This window comes from Amblyraja radiata, chromosome 19 (genome assembly GCF_010909765.2).
Source record: "Amblyraja radiata isolate CabotCenter1 chromosome 19, sAmbRad1.1.pri, whole genome shotgun sequence".
In the NCBI taxonomy this organism is placed as follows: domain Eukaryota; kingdom Metazoa; phylum Chordata; class Chondrichthyes; order Rajiformes; family Rajidae; genus Amblyraja; species Amblyraja radiata.
The window spans coordinates 21,297,520-21,320,097 of record NC_045974.1 but is presented as its reverse complement, the minus strand read 5'-3'; the positions used below and the strand labels follow the sequence as shown (position 1 = coordinate 21,320,097).

Below are 22,578 nucleotides of genomic sequence, written 5' to 3'. Positions count from 1 at the left end.
CCCACCTAATAAACATGAAAACAGGTCCACCGCTGCTTTTCAATAGCCAATAGATAATAGGTGCAGGAGTAGGCCATTTGGCCCTTCGATCCAGCACCGCCATTCAATGTGATCATGGCTGATCATCCACAATCAGTACCCCGTTCCTGCCTTCTCCCCATATCCCCTGACTCCGCTAACTTTAAGAGCCCTATCTAGCTATCTCGTAAAAGTATCCAGCGAACCGGTCTCCACTGCCCTCTGAGGCAGAGAATTCCACAGACAAACAACTCTCTGTGAGAAAAAGTGTTTCCTCGTCTCCGTTCTAAATAGCTTACCCCTTACTCTTAAACTGTGGCCCCTGGTTCTGGGCTCCCCCAACATCAGGAACATTTTCCAGCACCCTTGGTTTTGTTCTGCCAGATCATCAGAGGTCACGGCCTCCGAAGGTAGTCCAATGGTACTGGAACGGTCCATCTAGGACGCCAGGAGGCCGAGATTCTGGCCCGCAAAGTCAGCCGTAGAAGTCGACTATGCAAATGGTTCAGCCAGCTCAGGCCGCCCGGAGTTCCAAAACTCTAACCCCAGGGGGCAGATTTGACCTACCGATCAGCCAAGGAAGTCCCGATGAGGTTGAGATCAGTCGCCTCACCCGGCTTAGGCACCACATTTTCAGGGGTACTTCTGGGAGGATTTCAAGTGTGCTCTCCTAATTTGTCCGGTCTAAAGGAGGTGCTGGACCACCAGTTGTCAGAAAATCAGTGGTGGACCTGTACTTTACAGGAGGTACAAAGACTAAGAACTTAGAGAACAACAGTACAGGGAGAAAATAAAACCACAGTACACTGCATCTGCACATATCAATCAAAGAATCTTTGAACCTACTACAGAAGTCAGATTACTAGCAACTTGTTTGGCAAATTCCTTCGGCCCACCAAGTCTACAATGACCAGTAATCACCCATACATTAGCACTATCGGAAACAAACTAGGGACAATTTACAATTTTACCAAAGCCCATTAACCTACAAACCTATACATCTTTAGAGTGTCGATGAAAACCAGAGCACCCGGAGAAAACCCAAGTGATCACAGGTAGAACGTGCAAACTCCTTAGAGACAGCACCCTTAGTCAGGATCGAACTGGGATCACTGGCACTATAAGGCAGCAACTCTAGCGCTGCGCCATTATTCTTTCACATAGTGATTTTAGGACAATTCTTTGAACATAATACAATATTTATCAATGCAGGCTGGGTTATACAAGGGCTCCGTTCCCGAGAATCTCCTGAGACGATTTATTTCCAAGAGAAAAACGTTCACTTTCTGCGGTTATCCATATCGTGTCACTCTGCATGCACTTGCTATAATTCTTACATTTCATTGAATTACCACCCAAAAATCACCCATACTTAATCTAATGCAATGTGCTTATCTCAGTTTTAATGAACAACATGAAATAATATTAATACTAGCTCGAAAAATTATTTGAAACTGCATGGGGGAAAATTGCATAAAGTTGGATTTCTGTAATAAGAGAGTTCGGTATTCTGAAAAACGCAAGGAATCATGGGATTTGTAAAAGGTCACCTGTGATAACATTCTCCGCAACTGTGCTGCTGCATGTATTCTTCTCTGCGCAGGCTGTAAGCCTGGGCCACCACTGCTCTGGGCTGGTGTTGTGTCAGTCCAGGGTCTCCAGCCGCCCCCGGACATGGATGGGACACTCGGGAGGGTACAGGGACAGTCAAGAAGCAATTCAACATTGCTTGCAGCGCCAGAGACCCCGGGTTCGATCCTGACTACGGCTGAAATGCAGGTCTGTATACATGCAGCAGCACAGCTGCCGAGAATGTTTATTGCGAGTGACCTATGATCTGGGCATGCGCAGTCGGACTACCGAACTCGCTTATTCAGATCACAGGCGGCACAGAGCCCCTGAGTGGTATATGCGGGAAAATGGGGTTTGTTGAAATTGGGCATCTTGGTCAGAATAGTTGGGCTGAATGGCCTGCTTCCATGCTATTTGACTAAGGATAAAATTGAGCAAGATGGATTCAACAGTGGCTGAATGGGAGAAGCCAGAGGGTAATGGTGGATGGCTGTTTGTCGGGTTGGAGGCAGGTGACTAGTGGGGTGCCTCAGGGATCTGTGTTGGGTCCTTTGTTGTTTGTCATGTACATCAATGATCTGGATGAAGGTGTGGTAAATTGGATTGGTAAGTATGCAGATGATACCAAGATAGGGGGTGTTGTGGATAATGAAGAGGATTTCCAGAGTCTACAGAGTGATTTAGGCCATTTGGAAAAATGGGCTGAAAGATGGCAGATGGAGTTTAATGCTGATAAATGTGAGGTGCTACACCTTGGCAGGACAAATCAAAATAGGACGTACATGGTATATGGTAGGGAATTGAAGAATACAGTTGAACAGCGGGATCTGGGAATAACCGTGCATAGTTCCTTGAAGGTGGAATCTCATATAGATAGGGTGGTAAAGAAAGCTTTTGGTATGCTAGCCTTTATAAATCAGAGCATTGAGTATAGAAGCTGGGATGTAATGTTAAAACTGTACAAGGCATTGGTGAGACCAAATCTGGAGTATGGTGTACAATTTTGGTCGCCCAATTATAGGAAGGATGTCAACAAAATAGAGAGAGTACAGAGGAGATTTACTAGAATGTTGCCTGGGTTTCAACAACTAAGTTACAGAGATAGGTTGAATAAGTTAGGTCTTTATTCTCTGGAGCGCAGAAGGTTAAGGGGGGACTTGATAGAGGTCTTTAAAATGATGAGAGGGATAGACAGAGTTGATGTGGACAAGCTTTTTCCTTTGAGAATAGGAAAGATTCAAACAAGAGGACATGACTTCAGAATTAAGGGACAGAAGTTTAGGGGTAACATGAGGGGGAACTTCTTTACTCAGAGATTGGTAGCGGTGTGGAATGAGCTTCCAGTGGAAGTGGTGGAGGCAGGTTCGTTGGTATCATTTAAAAATAAATTGGATAGGCATATGGATGAGAAGGGAATGGAGGGTTATGGTATGAGTGCAGGCAGGTGGGACTAAGGGGAAAAAAGTTGTTCGGCACGGACTTGTAGGGCCGAGATGGCCTGTTTCCGTGCTGTAATTGTTATATGTTATATGTTGTTATATGATTTTTTAAAAAAGAGCCAGTTTCACTCACAATTAAAGCAGTTGAAATACTTTGGCAGCATAAGTAAATGCACTGAATACTTCAGGGCTGGTGGTCAGTTAGATGTTCCCCTTCCACAGATACTGCCTGATCTGCTCATAATATACTGAACATTTGGCTTCCTAGCATTTGCCTTTTAGTATCAGTTTCCCCCAATTGATAATGCTCTGTGACCTCACACTTACAATATAACTAGTTGTCATCTATTTAAGGGGTGCGATTAAAACATTTAAAAACTTTAGTCATGTTATTTTGTAGGCCAAAATAATTTATTGGGTCTGTAAGCATCTGCCCTAAGTCAAGAGAGGTTCCCTGGGTTAAAAAAAAATCTTCTGCCAATGCTTAAAAGGTTGTGAGCTGGCTTAGTTCCAAGTTAGAACAACCAAAGGCCTATTATGGTTGTCATTTTCAGAGTTAGTCCATTCTTCATTACATCACAGGCAACATGAAACATGCAGAAAAGATAGCTGTTTTAAGGAATCTAGTTTGCTCCAAATACATATCGCGGCATCAGGTTTATGTTGCTAACTCCTAGCAGAGCCATAAATGTAGACCATTGGACTTTTAAATACAACATTAGGAAACAATTTGCAAGAGCCTGCAGCTGCTGAACAGTAATCCTGAAGTGATATATTATATATATATATATAAAAATAACTACGACAAAAATGTAGATGGCCTGATTAGTAATTGTGCAGACATCACAAAAATTGGCAGTTGTGGAGAGTAAAAAGATTCTCAAAAAATACAGCAAGATATAGATCAGTCACAGATAAGGGCAGATGGAATTTAAGCTGTTGTCCGATGGAAGGGCAAATGTAAGGGGAATATATATAGTAGGACCTTAAGACCATTTATGTGTAGAGAGATCTTGGGATCCAAATCCACTGCTCTCAGAAAGTGGCAACAGAATGAGATACGGTGGTCTAGAAAGAATATTGCATATCTGCCTTCATTTATTGGGCATCGAATAAAAATGTCAGAAAGTTATGTTATAGGTGTAGAACACTTGGTTAGGCAGTTATTGAGTGCATTTTTGATCGCCCATTACAGGAAGGATGTTGAGGCATTGGGGAGCAGAAGCCCTCCCCCGGGTCCTTACTGTTCTGTGGTCTTATGTTCTAAGGTGATGCATTTATGCACTACAGCAGAACAAGCAGCAGACCAGCTGGCCCTTCGAGCCGGCTTTGCAGTTAAGATCATGGAGGATTCTGCCTTAGCCTCAACACTACCTTCCCAAATGTTTAGGTTTATTGTCACATGCGCTGAGGTACAGTGTAAAGCTTTGCTCAGTCTGCTATATTTCATGCTATCCATTCAGATATAGTATACGTAAATACAATCACGTCAAACTCAAGTGCAAAAGATAGAGCAAAGGGGAAAATACAAAGTTCAGAATAGAGTTCACAGCATTGTATCTCATGTAGCTCATCAGTTCTATAGACAAAGTCCTTCATTGAGGTGAATTGGACCTTGTGGAATACCCATATGTTAAATGTTGCTATTTGTACCTGCCTCAGCTACTTCCTCGCGCTATTTCATTTCCAGGGTAAAATCTTTCACACAAACTGCATTTCACACAAAAATATAAAAATAATTCTAGGTCACTATTTAAAACACAGAAATTCTTCCCACGTCACCATTATTTATCCCACAATATTCACCAACATAACTACATATATGATGTGTGTGACCTATCCAGACTATTTACATAGCCTTGGCTCCCACCCTTCAAATATTTCCTGCTTTTAAAATGTTTCTGCTCTTTTAAAACAAGAAAAGGCATATCTTTGTGCAAGGTTCCCCCTACTGTATATCAAAGAAAGACAATCAGATGATTATCACAAACCTCTCGAGTCCTGCTTCACCTGTTACACAGAAATGTATGTTGCAATCTGTTCCATTGGCCAGATCCACGTTGTCAATAATGTGGATCTTGCCAATGGAGACGATTGCAACTTATTCATGTACAAAGCAAGAAATAATTTACTTCCAAAAAATATACAAAAACTGTTTATGGAAAGACAGGGTGGGTATAATTTGAGAGGGGAACATAATTTAAAAAAACTAAATGTCAGAACAACTCTTAAAAGTATGTGCATAGCAATCTGTGGTGTGAATTTGTGGAATGGTCTGGAACAGGAGATAAAACTTAATTCAGTTTAAAAAGATGTACAAAAACACTTGTTTAAAAGGATATTGGGATGAGGATAGGTGATTGTGAGTGGGATATTTGTTATACTGATTGTATTGGGGAGGGTGATTATAGAGTGATGGGTTGTATATATGACTAAGATACTGTATAGTATATGAGGGTTTTTTCTTTTCTTTTTCTTTTTTTCTATTTTGTATGGCATTGTAAATATTTGATTAGTGTTTAAATGTAAATAATTTGGTGTACATATAGTGGCTGGTGTACATATGGTGTACATATAGCTGCTAAATTTGTATAAGATAATTACAAGCAGTTGAATAAGGGGTGGGAATTAATAAGCTTTGTCTTCTTCCTGTTCCTTTTCGGACACATACAATTTCATTTATTTATAGATATTGTTTATGGCACTTTATAAATATTTTTGTTTTGTTTTTTGTATGCTGTTTCACACTTGCTTTTTATTCTTTTATTCTGTTCGAAATAAATATTAAAATATATATTTTTTTTTTTAAATTAATAAAAAGAGAACACCAAGCTTAATACTTTCATTGTTCACCATGAAACCAATCCATCTACAATTTAAACATTGAAATCTTTTGCCTTTACAAGACTAGGATTCTTCTGCCTTTTTCCTTCTGATTTTTTTTAAATGTTTTTGTTCGTGTGCTATCCAGTCAAATTATCGACTATTCATGTATACAATCAAGCCATCCACAGTGCACAGATAAAGGGTACACCATTTAGTGCAAGATATAACAGTGAAGTCCGATAAAGAATGGTATATATTGAAGCTGCAGAGCTCTGTGGTGAAGGCAATTAATATTTGGTGGATGGTGTACCTGCAAGGTGGGCAATTTTATCCAAGATATTAATGAGCCCGCAAGCATTGCTGGAGCTATGCTCATCCAGGGAAGTGCTGACCTGTGCCTTTTTAGGTAGAGGATTGACTGGTATGAAGGGGAAGAGTAATTAATTGCAGGATGCTCAGCCTTCCATCTTTTTTGCGGCTAGTCCAGTTGAGTTTCTGGTCAATGGTGACCAGAGGCATTGATTAATTCATTAGTGTGTAAACATGGTTTTAAGATTTGTGCAACTTGGCATGGTTCCTTCCAAACATTAAATGATGTGAATAACATTTGTATTTTACTAGCATGGTTTGAAGAAGTCCATCCCATAAGACACATTATGATGAAATTATTGAAGGACATTCCTGAAATTTCCTGTGGAAAGCTCAATGTGAAGTCGTTGGGTAGGCTATAAATAGTGGCTGCTTTGAGAAGTGTCTGAGATGTATGGTGAACAAAATCCCGCCAGCCTGAATATTGATTACAATTTTGAACTCCTGTGGGATTCTTGTGACTTCATTTCCTTTTATAGGCTGGTAAGTGTTGGATACTCAGCGCTTAATGCTTGCTTGCACTTTTACAAGATCACTGAAACTTATTTTCTCAAATTTGATGAAAGTGAATTCCATTTGCCTTGTTATTTTGCCTATTATTACATAAGTTATGGAACTAGTGAATTCCAGTTTAAGTTGGGTTTGAGAGCCACTTAAATTTCTACGTCACCTTGAGTCAGTGTTAATTTAATGAGAACCAGAAACACCTGATGCAAATCCCACTACAAGGACTGAGTGTATACTTTGGGTTAATGAAATAAGTCACCATTTTAATAACGTGTGGCCTGATCCATTGTGGAAAGGGGTTTCAGCAACATGGTAGCATACACCCTCCTGCCCTGGATATGTATCAGTGTTCCAGTGTTGGTACGGGGCAAAATCCTGAAACTCTGTCACCAACAGCAGTGTGGGAACACCTTCACCAGACGGACTTCGGAGCTTCTCAGCCAGCATCTTATCAAGATAAATTAGGGATGGGCAATCAACGTTAACTATTCTGTTGATGCCTGGATCCCAGAAATTAAATGAAATGGGCAATTATTTGATACAAGTAATGGCGACTGAATACAGAAAATTAATGTGTGAGAAAGAAATGCTGATGCTGGTTTAAATCGAAGGTAGACTGGAGTAACACAGCGGGTGAGGCAGTATCTCTGGAGAAAAGGAATGGGTGATGTTTCGGGTCGAGACCCTTGTTCAGACTGATGTCAGGGGATTGGGCGGGACAAAGAAAGAATGTAGTTGGACACAGTAAGACTGGTGAGAGAACTGGGAAGGGAGATAGGATAGAGAGGGAAAGCAAGGGTTACTTGAAGTTAGAGAAGTCAATGTTCATACCGCTGGGATGTAAACTACCTAAGCGAAATATGAGGTGCTGTTCCTCCAATTTGCACTGGGCCTCACACTGACAATGGAGGAGGCCCAGGACAGAAATGTCAGATTAGGAATGGGAGGGGGAGTTGAAGTGCTGAGCCACCGGGAGATCAGGTAGGTTAAGACGGACTGAGCGGAGGTGTTCAGTGAAACGATCGCCGAGCCTGCGCTTGGTCTCGCCGATGTAGAGAAGTTGACACCTGGAACAGCGGATACAGTAGTTGAGGTGAAGCTCCCATCGCACTTTACAATCGTTTCCACATTTGGTTCAAGGTTTGCCTCTCGGTCAGATTTTTATAATACCATATGACATTTTTTTTAAATGTGAAGCAAGTTTAAAGCCGGAATGGCCGGTACTTACAGTGCTATATCGGTATATCCACAAGAGGCAGCTGCGTGTAGTGGTATCCAACCTTCATTATCTGGCTGGTTAATATTTGCAGAGTGTTCCACTAGGAATTTCACCATATCCAAATTATCATCTATACATGCCTACAAAAGATATGAAAAAAACTGTCTCAATATTTACTATAGATGGCAAAGTCAAACAAATTTAAGCACACCAACTTACAAAAATACTCCCTCTTAAACAACACCACATGCTCTTCATAAACTAAGTAAACATGGTATTAGTTTGGTAACTGTGGTCTTGGTAGAGAAACTGCATTCCCCCCTCAGTTATTTAGTTTGCTTGCCAATATTTTGAATCCAGGAGTCAGATCATGCATATATTAATTTTAAAATACCAATCTCAGATTTGCAGCCCTAATTTTTCACATTCCAGCTCCTCTAACTTTAACCCATATTTCCAAATGGAGAAGGAACAGTAATGAATAAATGATCAAAGCTTTGTAAATGTTTAGACACAAAGAACCGCAAGATGCTTATTTACAAAATAAGACAAAGCGCTGGAGTAATTTAGTGGGTCAGTCAGCATCTTTGGAGAACATGGCTAGGTGACGTTTCGGGTCGGGTCTGAAGAAGGGTCATAACCCAAAACATCTTCTATCCATAATCTCCTGAGATATTGCCTGACCCACTGAGTTACTCCAGCACCTTGTGCCTTTACTTGTAAATTGGTTTTGAAAGCTGAAAAATAAGATAAAATGTTTCACATTCACAAGGCAAGACAGTAGATTTCAAATGTCGAACCTTCACATTGGAATTGCTCATGGGTCAGTATTTTCTTTTGGACTTGGTGGTCACTGGAACCAAATAACTCAGCAACTGTTTGAAAAAAATCTAAAATATTTCTCCATTCCCCTCAAAATACGTTAAAATGAGATAAAGTGCTACAATAATGAGAAATTATATTCCCAACTAGGTTTGTTCAGTTAATAAACCACGAATATAAAGCAGTGGATTAATTGAAGGATGTATTAATTATATCAATTCATATTTTAGTTCATGGCATTGCACAACACGAATAATCTTTACGAAACAGTAGTCAGGATCTTAAGGATATTCAAAACAGTTAATGGTCATTATCATTCAACTTGCACAAACACTCTTCAGAGAAAAGGTTTTGCCAAGCTATTTGAGAAAAAGCAGTGCCATGACGCATCCTACAAAAATAACTCAATCTAGTGAGTGGAGTGAGATTTGTATTGCAAAGTTTTGTAAATCGGTTCTATTTGGGATAGAAAACGCTGCAATAGAAAAAAGGGAGCAAGACTATATTCAACACTCAAAATGTTTCAAATTGTCAAATGTAAATATTTAGTTCTCATTTTACTATAGGTACAGATGCCACTGTCATACTTTAGTACGGTAACCAAGGCAAACCGATCAGAGACTGAGGATCACCAACAGGTGGACAGAGAAGAAGGGAAGGATAACAGGTGGGAGACCAAAAAGCGGATTGAGAGATGTAGGGAGATGGATAAGCAGATGGGGAAGAAGGGGGAGAAAGGCCGATAGGCAGACAATAGGCGGATAGGAGAAGTAACCATGGTAGTATAATGGCGGTCTCCTATTCTGTTTTCCCAGGGATTTGTCAACCCCAAGAGCAGAGTCAAAGATCAAGCTCTGTGCCAAACTAGCACCAGTCTACACAGACATTTTCAATCGGTCCCTGTAAACCTGCACTGTCCCTGCCTGCTTCAAAGTCTCCACTACTGTTCCCCTACCCAAAAAGCCAAAGATTACTGGTCTTAATGACTACATGCCTGTCGCACTGACATCTGTAATCATGAAGACCTTTAAAAGACTTGTGCCGGCTCACCTGAAAAATATCTCAAGTGGTCCCCCTGCAGTTTGCATCCCGGGGAAATAGATCAGTGGATGACGCAGTCAACCTCGGCCTGCACTACATCCTCCAGCACCTAGATCGCCAGGGGACCTATGCAAGGATTTTGTTTACGGATTTTAGCACTGCATACAACACCATTGTGCCAGATCTACTACACTCCAAACTCTCCAAGTTGACTGTGCCTGAACCACTCAGTCAGTGGATCACCAACATCCTGACAGACAGGAAGCAGAATGTGAGGCTGGGAAAGCACATCTCGGACCTGCAGACCCTCTGCATAGGAGCACCACAAGGCTGCATACTCTCCCCTCTCCTTTACTCTCTCTACACCAACGACTGCACCTCCACAGACTCCTCTGTCAAGTTTCTCAAGTTTGCGGACGACACAACCCTGATTGGACTGATCCAGGATGGGGAGGAATCTGCCTACAGACAGGAAGAGATGCAGCTGGTGTCCTGGTGCCTTCGTAACAACATGGAGCTCAATGCTCTTAAGACGGTGGAATTAGTTGTAGACTTTAGGAGTCCCACTCACCATCAACAACACCGCAGTCACATCTGTGGAGGCATTTAAGTTCCTTGGAACCATCATCTCCAGGGACCTTAAATGGGGGGCCACCATCAACTCAACAGTCAAAAAGACCCAACAGAGGATGTACTTCCTGCGGCAGCTGAGAAAACACAATCTGCCATAGGCAATATTGGCCCAGTTTTATACTGCCATCATAGAGTCTGTCCTCGCCTTCTCCATCATGGTCTGGTTTGTCTCAGCCACCAAGCACGACATCCAGAGGCTGCATCGTTCGATCGGCCGAGAAGGTTGTTGGCTGCAACCTTCCCCCCCCATCGACAAACTGTACACTGCAAGGGCCAGGAAGAGACCAGGTAAGATCATCTCTGATTCCTCTCACCCTAGTCACAAACGCTTTGAAGCACTTCCCTCTGGAAGGTGACTCCGGACTGTCAAAGACGCCACAGCCAGACATAAAAACGGCTTTTTTCCCCACGAGCAGTAGCTCTACTCAACAGCCAAAAGTCTATAGCCTCCATTTGTTTTGGTATTTTATTTCATTCTTCACATGTTTAAATTATAAAGTTTTATTTTTAATTGTCTACTGTATATCGTGTTGTTACTTGCGAGAAAATCACCAAAGCAAATTCCATGTATTTATACATATTTGGCTTATAAAATTTATTCAATTCAATATGTTCCTCGTGGAAATTATTTTTCAAGCTTTTCCACACTAAGAACCTGAGAATTGTCTATAGACAAGATCAAGCAACATACAAGTCTTCCAACCTTTCCTAGAATGCAATGCATAGCTCCAAATTATACTTACAGTCCTTGACCAGCTTTGACAATAGAAATATCACGGGAAAGGCAGCTTTAACTTGAACTTCTCGCATTAAAAATTAGTTCCACTCTCACAAATTTGCTCTTAGTGTGGCTGAACTGTAAACAAAGCTGTAACAGTTATTTAATTGGCTGAGAAGCCTGAATTAAAACGCCACTTAGTTGTTTTCTCCAGGTGGCTCTTGGTGGCTTTCCGAAATGAACCATTTCTTAAATTTAACAAATCTCTGTTAACATAGAAACATAGAAAATAGGTGCAGGAGTAGGCCATTCGGCCCTTCGAGCCTGCGCCATTCAATACGATCATGGCTGATCATCCAACTCAGTATCCTGTACCTGCCTTCTCTCCATACCCCCTGATCCCTTTAGCCACAAGGGCCACATCTAACTCCCTCTTAAATATAGCCAATGAACTGGCCTCAACTACCTTCTGTGGCAGAGAATTCCAGAGATTCACCACTCTGTGTGAAAAATGTTTTTCTCATCTCGGTCCTAAAAGATTTCCCCCTTATCCTTAAACTGTGACCCCTTGCTCTGGACTTCCCCAACATCGGGAACAATCTTCCTGCATCTAGCCTGTCCAACCCCTTAAGAATTTTGTAAGTTTCTATAAGATCCCCCCTCAATCTTCTAAAATTGTGTTCCCAAATTTCAGAAGTTAGAGCAGACCTCAAGTACATACTGACCGAAATATAAACATTTATTTCAAATTGATAATTAGAATTACAAGCGTTGCCATTTTTAAAGGAGATTATAACTTTCGGAAACTGATTTCACTACTTTTTTTCAAAATTCATGACACCATTTTTTTAATGTAACCAATTGAATTCCTTCAATAACGCTCCATTTTATTCTGTGGCAAAACTTGTTTTTTTTAAACAGTGACTCGTAAGTTCTCAATTCTACCACAAAGTTCTCCACATCCATCTTGTCAAGACCCCTCTGGATCTTTTATCTTCTATCTTCATCTCTCGCTCTTTATTCCAGTATATACAAACAGACCAGCCAACCTCTCCTCAGAAGACAACCCGTCTATTCCAGATATCTGCTTGTGTAGGAATGAACTGCAGATGTTGGTTTACATCAAAGATAGACACAAAATGCTCGAGTAACTCAGCTGGTCAAGCTGAAATCTCTGGAGAAATGGAACAGGTGACATTCAGACAGTCAGGGAAGAGGGAAATGATTCCCACTCCCCTAGAAATCGGCTGTGATTTGTTCTGTACCTTTTCATATCTCTAGTTTCCCTCTCCCCTGACACTCAATCTGAAGAAGGGTCACGGCCCGAAACGTCACCTATTCCTTTTCTCCAGAGATGCTGTCTGACCTGCTGAGTTGCTCCAGCATTTTGAGTCTATCTTCAGATAATTATCTTTAATTGAAAGTGAGACCTCAGATTTACAGGTGAAACTAGGAACGTCAGCAAGGAGTGGGGGAGAATATTCAAACCCAAAACAAAGGCTAGGAAAGGGTTTCAGTGAATGAGGTCAAACAAGATGCAGTCTGGCAACATTAGAATGAAGTAGGATTTCAGATGAATGCAAACCTGCCAATCTTAAAAACCCTGTTTCAACTTGATGTGATTCTAAATCTTTAATATGAAATTAAAAAATAAACAAGCTTCAAAAAGGTTCAACAAGGCAAAAATTCTCTTCCAAACCATTCCAGCAAGTGATGGAATTTGTTTAAAGGATTCTCAGCATAATCAGCTGCTGCTCTTTGTGAACCCCTCCAAAGCAAAAATAAATCTGTCCAAAAGAATCTGTATGTTTTAACATGGCGAGACAAAATGATCTTGGTCATAATGGATCATGTATTAACATGGAAAACGCTGTGTGGTAAAATCCAACAAGCTTTAAACATGAGCAAATAGGATTTTAAGGATTCAATTTTTCTGATTGAATATCTCCAAAGATATTTGGGTAACGTGGACACCATGGATTAATAATTGGTAGAACCAGGCTATTATACATATTTTACATTATTTCACTACTTACAGAAGTCTAAAGTGCAATATTTACCAAAATCAATAAGGTTGTATTTAATCACACGCCCTCTCTTGAAAGGCTCATACTGTAAAGATGACAGTGCATTTATAGGTGATTTTTTAATGCTTAGCTTATATTTTTTAATTAATTTGTAGCTTGAGCCAATGACAGCTATTTCCAGATGTGATGTACACTTCCCGATGTGGGATTTACTTGCACAGATAGATGGTATTACAACCAGATATTATCAAATTTAAAGTGCAAATGGAATTAACAAAAGTTTCTATACACTGTCGGATAATGAATGGCCTGACGCCTATCTAAAACCCACATCTTCAAACCTCCCATACAAATAATGCTCAGTTAAAAAAATGAATTGGTTTGTGAATAGGAAAATCTGAACTTTAGCATATGTAGTTTTGGAAAATAAATGACCAGTTAAAAATAATGAATACATGCTGCCCATAACATAGGTTCTCACCATAAAAATAGATTAACATGAAACAGAAATAACTCAAATTGTATATAGCTGACCAGCAGATGGATTAAGATAATAGTTCTTTATTGGAATTAACAACTTTACTCAGAATGCATTCTCAAACCAGTAGTAGTTTCATAGATTGTCGCTTTACATTCCATGCGTTTGATGGAACTTCAGGCTGGATCCTATGTTTCAATCATCTTGGAAGTCACTCCTCAAATGTCTCAATCCATTTTCCTAATTGACAATTACAATGAATTTATAATCAGACAGAAACCACTGGGTTATTGCCGTAGTAGACTCCAACATCAGCATTAGTAGTTTGCTATCTCAAACAGGTTATGTTTCATAATATTGTGCTAATTCCACAACAGTTCTGAAGGATAAATAGAAATGTTAATACTTATTTATTACATACATCTAGTTTATATCCTCATTGTAACTGTTCCCTTGACTACCTTGTCAAATGTTAATAAATCTTCACTAGTATCTGAATACAGTTCAAATGCAAGTGTACACAATGTAAAGATTGTTTATAACTGCTTTTGGCTTTTAACCTGAAAACGTACACTTCAAGAAATACCAAGAATCAGGAATAAATTTTGAATTAAAGAGTTAATTCACATTTGACTACACTTTGAAGGAACTGAAGGCTTTGGGTTTTTAATAAATCCCGTCTACTAAGAATGAAGAGTTTCCGAACATTTTCCTTTAAAAAGGTGTCAAAATGTAGAATCAGCTCTTTCTGATGACAGAGGGATTTTTGGGGTGGGGGAGGGCAAATGACGAGAGAGAAATAATCAAGTGGAAGGAAAAGACAAATTATAATAACATTAACAATGTCTCACTAAAACAGGGTCAGATTTTGAAGCACATTTCCATGTGCTATTGTGATCATTTCATTTGAGAGTTGTGAACAATACAACTCAGAAAACTTTTGTTTAAAGACTAGGTCAAAATAATCAGAAAATTATTTCTCTACCAACACAGCAATGCACTTCTGTTGGAACTAAACTAAAAGACAAATCTCAACACTTGAAAACCAAACTCAAGTTACAAACTAGTAGGGACATTCCTTAAGGATTACTGTTCCCTTGCGCTAGTTATACTTAGTTGAATAGAAATTGGTTATGACCCAATTTATTCCCCCGGTCCCAGAAGTAGTGATGTACTGTGATCAAGGACAGAGTACTTTATTTCTTTGTGCACATAATATTATTTTTAAGTTGAAATATTCAGACACTAGCAAGTTATTTCCCTTGTCTCTTCATTTTCTAGTTGATGTAGTTGAAATGTTTCTAACTTCTGATCAAAGTTAAAGCCTTGTTGCCTCCCCTGAGTGGCTGTGGGAATGAGGTTTAAACCGTGAATACTCAGTGACAGGGTCATTAAAATATTTTGCAACAGCTACGTATTTGACTTCTTCACGTTTCTGTCATGCTTCAGCAAATGAAGGCAACAAAAATGGCTGATGAGGAACGTTAAGTATGGCTCATTTGCTTCATGCAGCTACCCCATCAAATGGCAGCAGTATTCATCCATAGATGGAGAAATTTAAAAACTTGCTAACTTCAAGAGTGATAAATTGGGCATACCAGTGTAAACTTGGCCAAGTGGATTCCAAAATTTCACTACAGGTGCACAACCTTTTATCCGAAAGCCTTGGGACCAGACACTTTTCGTAATTCAGAATTTGTCGGTCTTCGGAATGGAAATTTTTTAGCGTAGATTTTAATGGCTGGCTCAGTGGTAGAGTGCTCGGCTCATATCCGCAAGGTCGCGAGTTTGCGCCTTGATCCTGGCAGTTACTCGATCGCGAGTTTGAGTCTTCAATGTCGTTTTTTCTTGCAGAATAAATGTTTGTATGAAATACAGTGTAGGAGAAGTGTACTGACTGTGTGGGCAGAACTTTGGAAGTGATTGCCCACCAGTCTAAAAAGCCGCTGTGTCTCCCTGTCCCTGGGATAGCAGGGGGCGATCAAACAGCACAATACCCCCCTCCCCCTCCAACTCCAGAGGAATCCGCTCCCCGATGGGCCGCTACCAAAGATCATAGAGGAGCTCCTCTATGATCTTTGGCCGCTACAGCGACAAGTGGCAGTTCGCCCACAGCCCGAGCTGCGCCCCCTCATCCGCCACCCCAAGAACAAGACGTACCTTGCACACCATCAGCTTCTGCCCCTACGTGTTCCTCTGGAGTTGGAGCGGGGCTGGAGTTGCTGCTGGCTGTGGGTCTCTGGGATCTCCGTGCTTGCAGTGGGCCTGGGGGTCGGTGGGCGGCGGTGGGAGCTGTGGACCTACGGACCTACCTCCGTGGAGCTAGCCAGCTTCGGAGCGTGGAGAGCTGCGGGGGCGAGCTGCTGCGACCCGACTCCGGTGGATGGTGACACCGGGAGCTCGCGGGTCTCCGGTGGGAGACTGCTTTGCGGGGCACCGGCAGCGGCGACTTCTCCCGCCCGAATTACGGGGTTGAGAGCAAACATCATAGAGGTTGAGAGTGACCTAGAGGGGGGCCTTACAATGCCCGGCGCGGCTGTAAATTGCCGCGGACTTGCTAGCGCCCGCCGGGGGCTCCAACATCAAGACCGGGGCAGGGCCCTACATCTCCCGGCGTGGCTTTGAGTGGCCGCTCCCCGATGGGCCCCTACGACGCCCCGAGCTGCGCCCCGTCATCCGCAACCCAGGTTCCTCTGTAGTTGGAGTGGGGCTGGGCTGGGCTGCTGTTGGCTGTGGGTCTCTGGGATCTCCGTGCTTGCGGTGGGCCTGGTGGTCGGTGTCCAATTGGTCCTGACACGGTCCTGCTGCAATCGCCGACGTGAAGACAGTGCAAAGCCCCCGCGCCGGTGCAATGGGCGGGGAGCTGGAGAGGGGAGGGAAGGGGTCACACACATGGCCGGGAAGCAGAGGAGTGTAGGTGGGGTGATACTGAAGCGAGCGACAATCTGCTGCTGCCTGCCCCGCTGAGTTAAAAAGTTCCCACGCAAGACTCACGAAACACTGTGTATCGTGAGTCTACCGTGGGAACTTTTTAATTCAGCGGGCAGGCAGCAGCATATTGTCAATTATTAACCCTCCCGCGCAATATACCCTCATCTTCTCTTTTATGAATGGGGATTTAGTTCCCCTTTCTTCGAGGACCGACCGGAGGTTCCGCTGTCACCTCTGCGGGCCGCCCTCGGTGAACGTTTTCAAGGACCTTTCTTCAAGGACCGAAAAAATGTCCGCTATTCGGAGGTTTTCGTTATTTGGATCTTCGGATAAAAGGTTGTGCACCTGTACAAGAAATTTAACACAAGAAAAATATTTTGTAATTGTTTATTACCGATCTCTAGCTGCTCTGAAAATGCAGGAACTCAGGGAATTTCAGTATTTAGATAGTGATAATAAATGGTGATATTATTTCATAACAGGATGGCGTGAAATGCCTGGGAAGGAACTGCAGGTGCTGGTTTATTCCAAAGATAGACACAAAGTGCTGGAGTAACTCAGCGGGTCAGGCAGCATCTCTGGAGAGAAGGAATAGCTGATGTAACAGTTCAGAACCCTTATTCAGTCTGAAAAATTCCGTCCCGAAACGTCATCTATCCGTTTTCTCCAGAGATGCTGCTTGACCTGCTGAGCTACTCCAACATTTGGTGTCTATCTTTGGGTATGAAATGTTAATGGGAATGTGCACTGGCAGTGTTCCTATGTTGTTCAGGGCGGTAAAAAAATTAGCATTTATTGTCAGAATAGTTCAGGTGGATCACCACAATGCATTTTGCAGATGATGCACAATGGACATAGTCAGTGGGCATGGTGGTGGATGGACTACTAAAATTCCTAAAGGTGAGCATGAAAGCAATTGGAAAATTGATCAGTGTGAAGAAGGGTCTTAATCCAAAACATCACCATTCCTTCTCTCCAGAGATGCTGCCTGTCCCGCTGAGTTACTCCAGCATTTTGTGTCTATATTTGGAAAATTGATCAATTACAACTACAAGCTTGCAAGCTCACCAAATATTCAGAACATAGTTGTATTTAAACAGCTGGCCATGGAGAAACATAAACAACTTTAATTTTCGTTATTTTCCTCCAGTCGTTTCACATCCACAATGCTTTACATCAACCATCCCAAAATAGGAAAAAACACTCATCAGGATGTGTACTCTTTACTAAGTCAAGGCTCCCAAAGTTCACAAGAATTAGCTCAGTGTCATGGGAGTAATTAATTACAATGAACCAAACCAGTGTTTGAGGTAACCCATTTTAGAATGCAAAGTGACACATGCATTCTAGCATCAGACACGGTGCCAACCATATCCAATTAGCTAAATAGATTTGCTGATGAATTCTTGAGCTCTTCTGATATACTCACTGCAAGCAAAATTAATGTTCTGACATTTGCAGAGAGGAATTCTTTGATTATTGGCCTATTTCATATTTTTGTCCGTTTCACTTTTTTAACATGTTCATTGCGCTTTACAACCGAGAGATCAGTTACGGGTAAGCAACATCATTATTTCACTACTTTGCTTCGCTATTTTTGTTCAATTCTCAGTTGTCTTCGGAACTGATGCACCACAGTTGCGCTACAATGCTGACAACTATATTCAGCACTCTGTACCTTTCCCTTCAATTATTCTACTTTACCTTGACTTGATTGTATTTATGTATGGTATTTCTGATATGATTGGATAGGATTCAAAACAAAGCTTTTCACTGATCCCCAATACACATGACAATAACAAAACTTGGCCCAAGCTTCTGACGTTATGATGGAAGGAAGGAGATTGCTGAAGCAGCTGAAGATGACAGAAACTAAAACACCGGCATGCGGAACCCCTGTGGTGATGTCAATGTGGAGAACAATCATCCCCAAGCACCTGCCTTCGTGATGGATACTACCTCAACCATTGAAGTATTTTCTTATCCAGTTCACCAGGGCTATGTCGTTTCAGTCATATGCTGGCATAATATTTAGGGAAGTTAAACTTACCTCACCTCTGGAATTCAGTTCTTCAATCATGTTTGGACTATGGCTGTAATGATATCTGGTGAAACTGTCCTGGTGAAACCAAAACTGAACATCATGAGCCATTTGTTTTGACTAAACCCTACATGACAGCATTGTTGATATTATCCATAGTTGGGAGTGGACCAGCTGTGTCATAATTTACAAGATTGGGTGTGTCTGCTTTAGGAGCAGGATATACATGGGAATTTTTCACATTGGAGAAGAAAGCAATGTTTTAACGGAACTCCAGCAGTGCACCTAGTTCTGGAGCACATTTTCTGTACTGCACATTTTGTGCCCAATTCCAAACACGTTTTGTTCAACCATTTATTTCTTGATTACCACAAAGAGCAAATGGAATTGGCCAAAGAATGGCTTCTGTGATGTTGAGAATCTCCGAAGCATGAAGGGAGGTCTGACGTAACAGGAACCTACAGCTTTAATGTTATTCCGTGGTTTTAAGCTTGCTCAGCTACTCCACTGTGTGCTGTTTGGCAAACTTGTAGCCAACTGGGACAGCAGAGTGGCACAACAGTCGAGTTGCTGCCTTACAGTGGCAGAGTAAGTTCTCCCTGTGACCATGTGGCTTTTGTCTAGGTCCTCCGGTTTCCTCCCACACTCCAAAGACATATAGGTTTGTACGTTAATTGGCTTTGGTAAATGGTAAAATTGTCCCTAGTGTGTGTAGGTTAGCGTATGGAGCGATCACTAGTCGGCGTGGACTTGGTAAGCTGAAGGACCTGTTTCCGCGTTGCATTTCTATAGTCTAAGGGTGTGCATCCCTTAAGAAAAGGACTGTCTACTCATGGACCGTGAAGCAGCAGTCACTCCTACCAATACTTTAAGGCCAGATCATTTGCAACAAGCAGATTGGCAAGGAAGAGGTCAAGGTTTATTCTTTACTCACCATCTGCTAAAAAAACATAAAGGCAAGTGTATCTTCCAGGACTTCCAAGAAAGCTCAGTCACTTGTGGTGCTACATGACAACCAATCTTGCATACAAATCCAAGCTTCTCATAAGAAATAAATCAGATTGTCAGTTTATGTTACTGGATCTATAATCCAGAGGCCTGATGTACAAATTCATGGATACAAGTGCAGAGCCTCCAACAACTGCAAATTGAAGAGCCAACATCAACAATTGACCAATAGAGCCAGTAGCCTTCACTGCACAAATGATATTCAGCAAAATGAAATTTGTTATTCAAATTCAGGTGTAGCCACAGACCACAATCAATGTTTTTGATTGTTAATTGTCATTTGCAGTGGATAAACAAGTCTTTCAGTTGTGGCAAAAAAAATATTGGAGGGCACTTCATCACAAAAACTACACTTCAAAGGGATCTGAGATTCACACTACTTGCTGAATCATATGTTATTTCTTATCTCCGAGGAGAAATCTCAAACACTAATCCAACAGCTAAAAAGATGAGCAAAACACAGAGTGCACACGAATTCAGAGGGTCAGGCAGCATTTGTGGAGGGAAATGGACAGACGATGTTTCAGGTCAGGACCCTTCTTCAGATAGATGAAGTAGAGGGAAGAAAGGTGGAGCATAAACTGACAGATGTAGGGGATGGGCGATTGACACAGATTAAGAAACTAACCAAGGTTGGAGATGAAATGACGACAAAGTGGAGCAATGTGGAATTAGGTAAGGAAGATAGAGTGAATTGTAAAACAGGATGGAGGGACAGTCGGTTGAAGGGAACAGAAAGGTTGCCATAGGGTTGTAGTCTACCCAAACACAATATAGGGTGCTGTTCTTCCAGTTTGTGTGTATCTCTACTCTGGCAATGGAGGCGGCCCAGGACAGAAAGGTCAGTACGAGAATGGGAGTTAAAATGGTTAGCAATCAGGAGATCCAGCAGCTTTGGTGGACAGAGCTCAAGTACTCAGTGAAATGGTCACTTTGACTACGCTGTTGACTATGACAGGGCCATATCAAAAGCACTAAATGCAATCGACAAGATTGGAAGAGGTGCAACTTCAGTTCTCGTGTAGCCTCACTGGCAATGGAGGAGTCAGGGACAGAAGGTCAGCATGGGAATATGAAGGGCAGGGTGGAAAGATGAAACATCTATAGTTTCCCAAGAAACAGTAAAAGTGTTCAGGATTTGAGGGACCAGCCAACAAATTTTGACCAGCTGAAATGAAAACTGCGAGTTACTCAAGCACTGTCTTTTTTTTTCCAAACTAGCATCTGCAGTTCCTCGAGTCTACATTAAACACTTATATTCAACATGGGTTAAAGGATTTAGTGGCAGAAAAGTTTAGCTCCCCATCTGTAATGCGCGAGCATTCAAAGTACAATATTTGTACAGAAACATAAGCAGTTAGAGCAGTGATGATATATTGTTCCAGTGGTATGATTTCTATTGAGATATTCAAAGCTCCATACCAAATGCTCATTAAGTTTTAATTTTGACCAACTCTTATCAAAGGAAAAACAAATCGGTGCCAAAATCTCCCACTGTAATATATCATGCCTACTCCACCATTCCTTAAGATCGTGGTTAATCTTCTTATCGTTGTGGCACTAACACACTGCTATGTTGTGAGAAATAACAATGAATGGGAAGGTAGACACAAAATGCTGGAGTAACTCAGCAGGACAGGAGCATCTCTGGAGAGAAGGAACGGGTGACGTTTCAGAGTCGAGACCTTTCTTCAGGCACTGAATGGGAAGCAAGGAGTATATTTCATTACAAAATCACAATTTCAGCTATTTCAACAAGACCAAAGTCAATCGAACTAGGCAATGCAGTAATATTAGTTATGACATGGGTGATAATTTTGTATGGAGATATAATTTAGTGTAAATTAGTTTGCAGCACCTTAAATGACAGATCACCTGACTGAGCTACATTCCTTCAATCCAGCTCCAAAGTTCACTGCCATCAGGACCATCACATGTTGAAAATACTTAATTTTGAAACCTCCTTATTTCTTAACAGTTTCAGCAAATTTGAGTTTTTCCAATGAGTTCATCACAAATGATACAATGGTGTGAAAATCCAATAATATACAAGGACACCACAGGAGATGCTTCCATTATATATTCCATTGAGATACACCGACCATCTAGGATTGATCATCCAACATATTTACAGAATTAAAGCAACTGGTTACGATCCAAAAACTAGTTCTACTTCGTTGAATCCAAGACGAGAGACGACACAGCTATCAAGAGATGGAATACACAGCCAGAGTTGTAAATTCTGGAATCATTTAGGCTCTAAACTCTGCCAATATTATAGTAATTAGAGACCTATTCACCAATGACTTGCTCAATTTAGGTTCCAGCAAAACCACACAACTCCAGAGCTCAACAAAGACTTGGTCCAAAAATGTACATGCCAAATAAAAAAGTGAGATTTGACATTTAGATAGTATTTAACAAAGTGTCATATCATCAAGGAGTCCATATACAATTTAATGCAATGGAAATCTAGAAAACTCACCACTAAATGCAGAAATTATAGGGGTGGAAGTTAGGGAGAAATATTTTTTTAAATAGAGCAAGGAAGGAACACAATCCACAGGAAAATAAGATATAAAAAACGCATCTTACAAGTATGTTAAAGGCAAGAGGCTAAACAGGGAAAGAATATGGCCAATTAATGTTTATTTAAGATAATTACAGAGATAACAGCTTCCATTGGACGATGAGAGACCACAATATCCAGGCAGTCCATCAATTCATGGAGCAGCAATCTCCAGTTGCCAGTAATGGCCTGCACTCAGCACACAGCCAAGGTGTAGCCTTGCGCCTTGCATCTCAGCATCGAGAACCCACTCCACCGAGACCAGCCCTCACAGGCAGCCTCCCTATGCAAGCCCCAAGAGTACTAAAGGAGGGCTGTACTTCATGCCAGGCTCACCTCATAGTAGCTCTAAGCCCAAGT

At 41.4% G+C, this 22,578-nt stretch overlaps 1 protein-coding gene across 8 annotated transcripts in view; it reads right to left on the bottom strand.

Moving 5' to 3' along the window:
• The window catches only part of ppp1r12a (protein phosphatase 1 regulatory subunit 12A), a 128,969-nt gene that overhangs the window by 80,303 nt on the left and 26,088 nt on the right, over positions 1 to 22,578 (bottom strand). For all 8 annotated transcript variants that reach the window (XM_033037947.1, XM_033037949.1, XM_033037948.1 and 5 more), the window contains exon 2: positions 7,960 to 8,090. In XM_033037947.1, coding sequence (XP_032893838.1) covers positions 7,960 to 8,090 — 131 coding nt within the window. The remainder of the gene's footprint in view (positions 1 to 7,959; positions 8,091 to 22,578) is intronic.